Source organism: Vicia villosa, linkage group LG1 (assembly GCF_029867415.1).
Source record: "Vicia villosa cultivar HV-30 ecotype Madison, WI linkage group LG1, Vvil1.0, whole genome shotgun sequence".
Taxonomy (NCBI): Eukaryota; Viridiplantae; Streptophyta; class Magnoliopsida; order Fabales; family Fabaceae; genus Vicia; species Vicia villosa.
Genome location: NC_081180.1, coordinates 113516085 through 113519332, shown reverse-complemented (window position 1 = coordinate 113519332; position 3248 = coordinate 113516085). Strand labels below are relative to the sequence as shown.

General features: G+C 38.1%; 1 protein-coding gene across 1 annotated transcript; it reads right to left on the bottom strand.

The window, feature by feature from the left end:
• Positions 1 to 612: 612 nt before the first annotated feature.
• LOC131643904 (protein VAPYRIN-LIKE-like) lies at positions 613 to 2522 on the bottom strand. Its single transcript, XM_058914260.1, has one exon. The coding sequence runs from the start codon at positions 2271 to 2273 to the stop codon at positions 870 to 872; it is 1404 nt and encodes a 467-aa protein (XP_058770243.1). The 5' UTR covers positions 2274 to 2522; the 3' UTR covers positions 613 to 869.
• Between the last annotated feature and the right edge of the window lie 726 nt (positions 2523 to 3248).

Here is a 3248-nt window from a genome sequence, read left to right as displayed (position 1 = left end):
AAGTCGGCCAGTAGTGTTAGCAAATTTCATCGAAACAAGCATGATATGGATCATATAAAAATCGATGATCATAAGGTTTTTCTCAATGATATAGATAGTGGATGCAAAATCCTTTTTTGAGATTGTGAATGTCACCGAGGGAGGATAAGTGGGTAAGAAGGGAATTTATGAGGGGTTAAGGTGGGAAAGAACGGTGGGGATTTCCAAGCTTCATAGGTTTGAGAAGTGATTAGTGATTTGAAATTAAAATTAAAATAGCAAGCAAAATTATTGATATCTATATATAGCATTTGAGAAATATTTCACAATAGACAATTGACTCAAATGGTTGGCCATCTGTCCATTTATCTTGGGTGACTTTAGTTTGAATCCTAGTTCAGGAATTTGGTGAGCCCTGTAGGATGCCAAACATGCAAAATTAGACGCCGTTTGTGAGAATTTAACAAAAATGATTTAAATGGTGGTGTTTGAAAACATAAGAGACTACATTGGTCTTTTTAAAACCTAAAGGACTAAAGTGGACTCGAAGTAAAGTTAAAGGTGATATTTTGCCAAACAATTATATTCGACATATTTCGATATATTTGAAAAAAATATATATACAAAATCTACTTCAAGACCAATATCCCGTTCTTATGGCCAAAAAAAACACTCATTAAGGATTGCACAAATTTCTGAAAACAAAAATAAGTTTACCCAGCTTGGTGTTGAAGCCAGAAAACATAATGCAGGCAAGAACAAACTACCTATTAGGCACTTCACCTGAAAAAACTGAGCCTAAAATACAAGAGCTCATAAGAAACCTAGCTTGTACAAAATACATCCAATTTACAGTATAAAACACAACTATACTATACAACACTATGTACTCAAGCAGTAGTCTCAGATTTTTTATAACAAGTAAAACAGTCATGTTTTTGAAAAGAACCCATTGGAGAAACATGTTGAAATGTCTTTAGATTAGTCTGACATCCACCATGAGCAATCAAAACCAAAGCAACTTGCAAATGTCCTGCCTCAGCAGCACAATGCAAAGGAGTGTAACCAGCATCATCAACACAATCAACCTCAGCACCATGTTCCAACAAAACCTTAACACTTTTTATCCTCCCTTTGAATGAAGCCCAATGCAGTGGGGTCCACCCATTCTGATCCTTTCTATTCACCTCCGCTCCTTCCCCCAAACACCTCTTCAGCGCGTGCACATTATCAACCCTCGCCGCACGAAGAAGCGCGTCGCCGTAACGCAGTAAACCGAACAAGCGCGTGTGTCCACTCTCCTCCGCAATTTCAAACGGAGTTTTCCCGTTGATGTCTCTCGCGTATTTCACGTCGGAGTGTTCCAGTAAAAACTCCACCGCTTTATAGTGGTTTCTCGACGCTGCGTGATGAAGTGGGGTCCAGTTCTTAGAATCCACGGCGTTAGGGTTTGCTCCAACCGAAACGAGAAACTCGATCACGCTTACGTGACCTTCCATCGCCGCCATGTGAGTCGGCGTCTTCGATTCGCTGTTCACCGAATTCACATCCAGTTCGTCGCCGAAGTAATCGAACAAAAACTTCACCACATCGATTCGATCCAAAACTGCAGCTTCATGCAAAACAAAATCCACTGAATCGTTAATTCTGCAACCGGAAGCTACTAGAAGCTTCAGAACATCGAGTTTCCCGGTTCTGATTGCCACCGGAACAAGCGACCGACCGTTCGAATCTTCAAAACTCGCATCTCCACCGGCGGCGATAAGATCCGCGACGTAGTTTACATCCCCTCTTTCAACCGCGGGTTTCAGCAGATTCGTGAGATCTGATTTCGTACAAACGGATATACCTTTCGTGAAGAGGCTACGAGCTTCAGCGACGGAATCATAGTTTGAAATGATGAACTCAGCCACGCTGGGTCCCACTAAGGTGACGGTTATAACCGCATCGCGGAAAACGTGGGGACCTGGTTTGTTGAAGAGACGGCGGAGGTCTTCTGTGTTGGCCTTACCGGTTGGAAGCATGGAGGTTTTAACGGTGATGACGTCGGGATGATTAGAGAGAGGTGGTTGATTCAGATTTGAGAGATGAAGTATGTATGATGCTGAAGAGAGTGGTGGAATTACTGATAATGGTTTGTTGATAGAGAAAGTTGATGGGTTTGATGTTGTTAGAGAAACTGCAACAGTCATGGTGTGCATGAGATTTGTGAGCTTGAAAGTGGAACTGCACTTTTGGTTTTTGTGGAAGTGGAGCTCCAGTTCTTTTACCTCTGCTTTTACTAACCTATCCATGGTGGTGACGGTGAAGATGAACACGGTAACGATTCTTCTTAATTCTGATTAATCTTTGTTAATTGTGTTTATCAAAATTGACGGAGAATGAAAGAAAGAAATTAGGTGGTTGTTGTTGCTGGGAGGAGGCTGTTTATTTTGTTTTCTATTTATTTATTTGATTTATATTACTAAGATGATGATTATTATTGTTATTGACTTGTTAGGGTTTTGAAATTGATTGATGATTAAATATATTTTTATCTAGATGTTCGTTTGTTAGGGTGCGACTGTGACAGGGAAGATGTGGGTGGGATGAAGAAGGATATGAATAAGATGTTTTGTTTTTCATGGTAACTAACTATAACTAGTCGATGCTATTGAATTGAACAGGAAAAAGACAAGGTTAAAAAAGGTGTGTGACTTTGAATTTGAACAAGTTGAAATTTAAGCAGCCATTTTTTTTAATCGAACTGGGTCTGATTCAACGCATACATATTTTGACAAGTTAGAGGTGTAAGTTTGAACCAGTTCATAGAAAAAATGTATATTTTTTAAATTTATTTTTCTGTTAAATTTGTTATGGGAGGAAGAGGGAATTGCAATTTACAAACCTCGGTTTTGGATTATCAATTATATAATTGGTGCTAAATTATATGTACTTATTGTATGATAAAAGTGATAACAGAGCATCTTGTATATATTCAATTGATATTCTGTTACACACTGGTTTTGGCTGTATGTGATGACCAATTTGATTCACGGTTTAATAGAAAAATGCAGTGGTGGGTTGTAATTTCAAATATATCATGTTTTCTCATATATATTATGAGGTCATATTCATAAGCTATGAGTCAATTCTTTATAAAATTTAGGACTAATTATATGTTTGTATTTATCTTGAATTATTTTAGCTAAATCAGCAAATACTATTTTTGGGAGTCAAATACATGTTTTTGTTTGATTTTTCTTCTTCTTGAAATGCTTGTAATGTGT

Excerpts from the sequence above, each read along its gene's own strand:
- LOC131643904 (XM_058914260.1), bottom strand. The coding sequence starts at position 2,273 with ATGGATAGGTTAGTAAAAGCAGAGGTAAAAGAACTGGAGCTCCACTTC.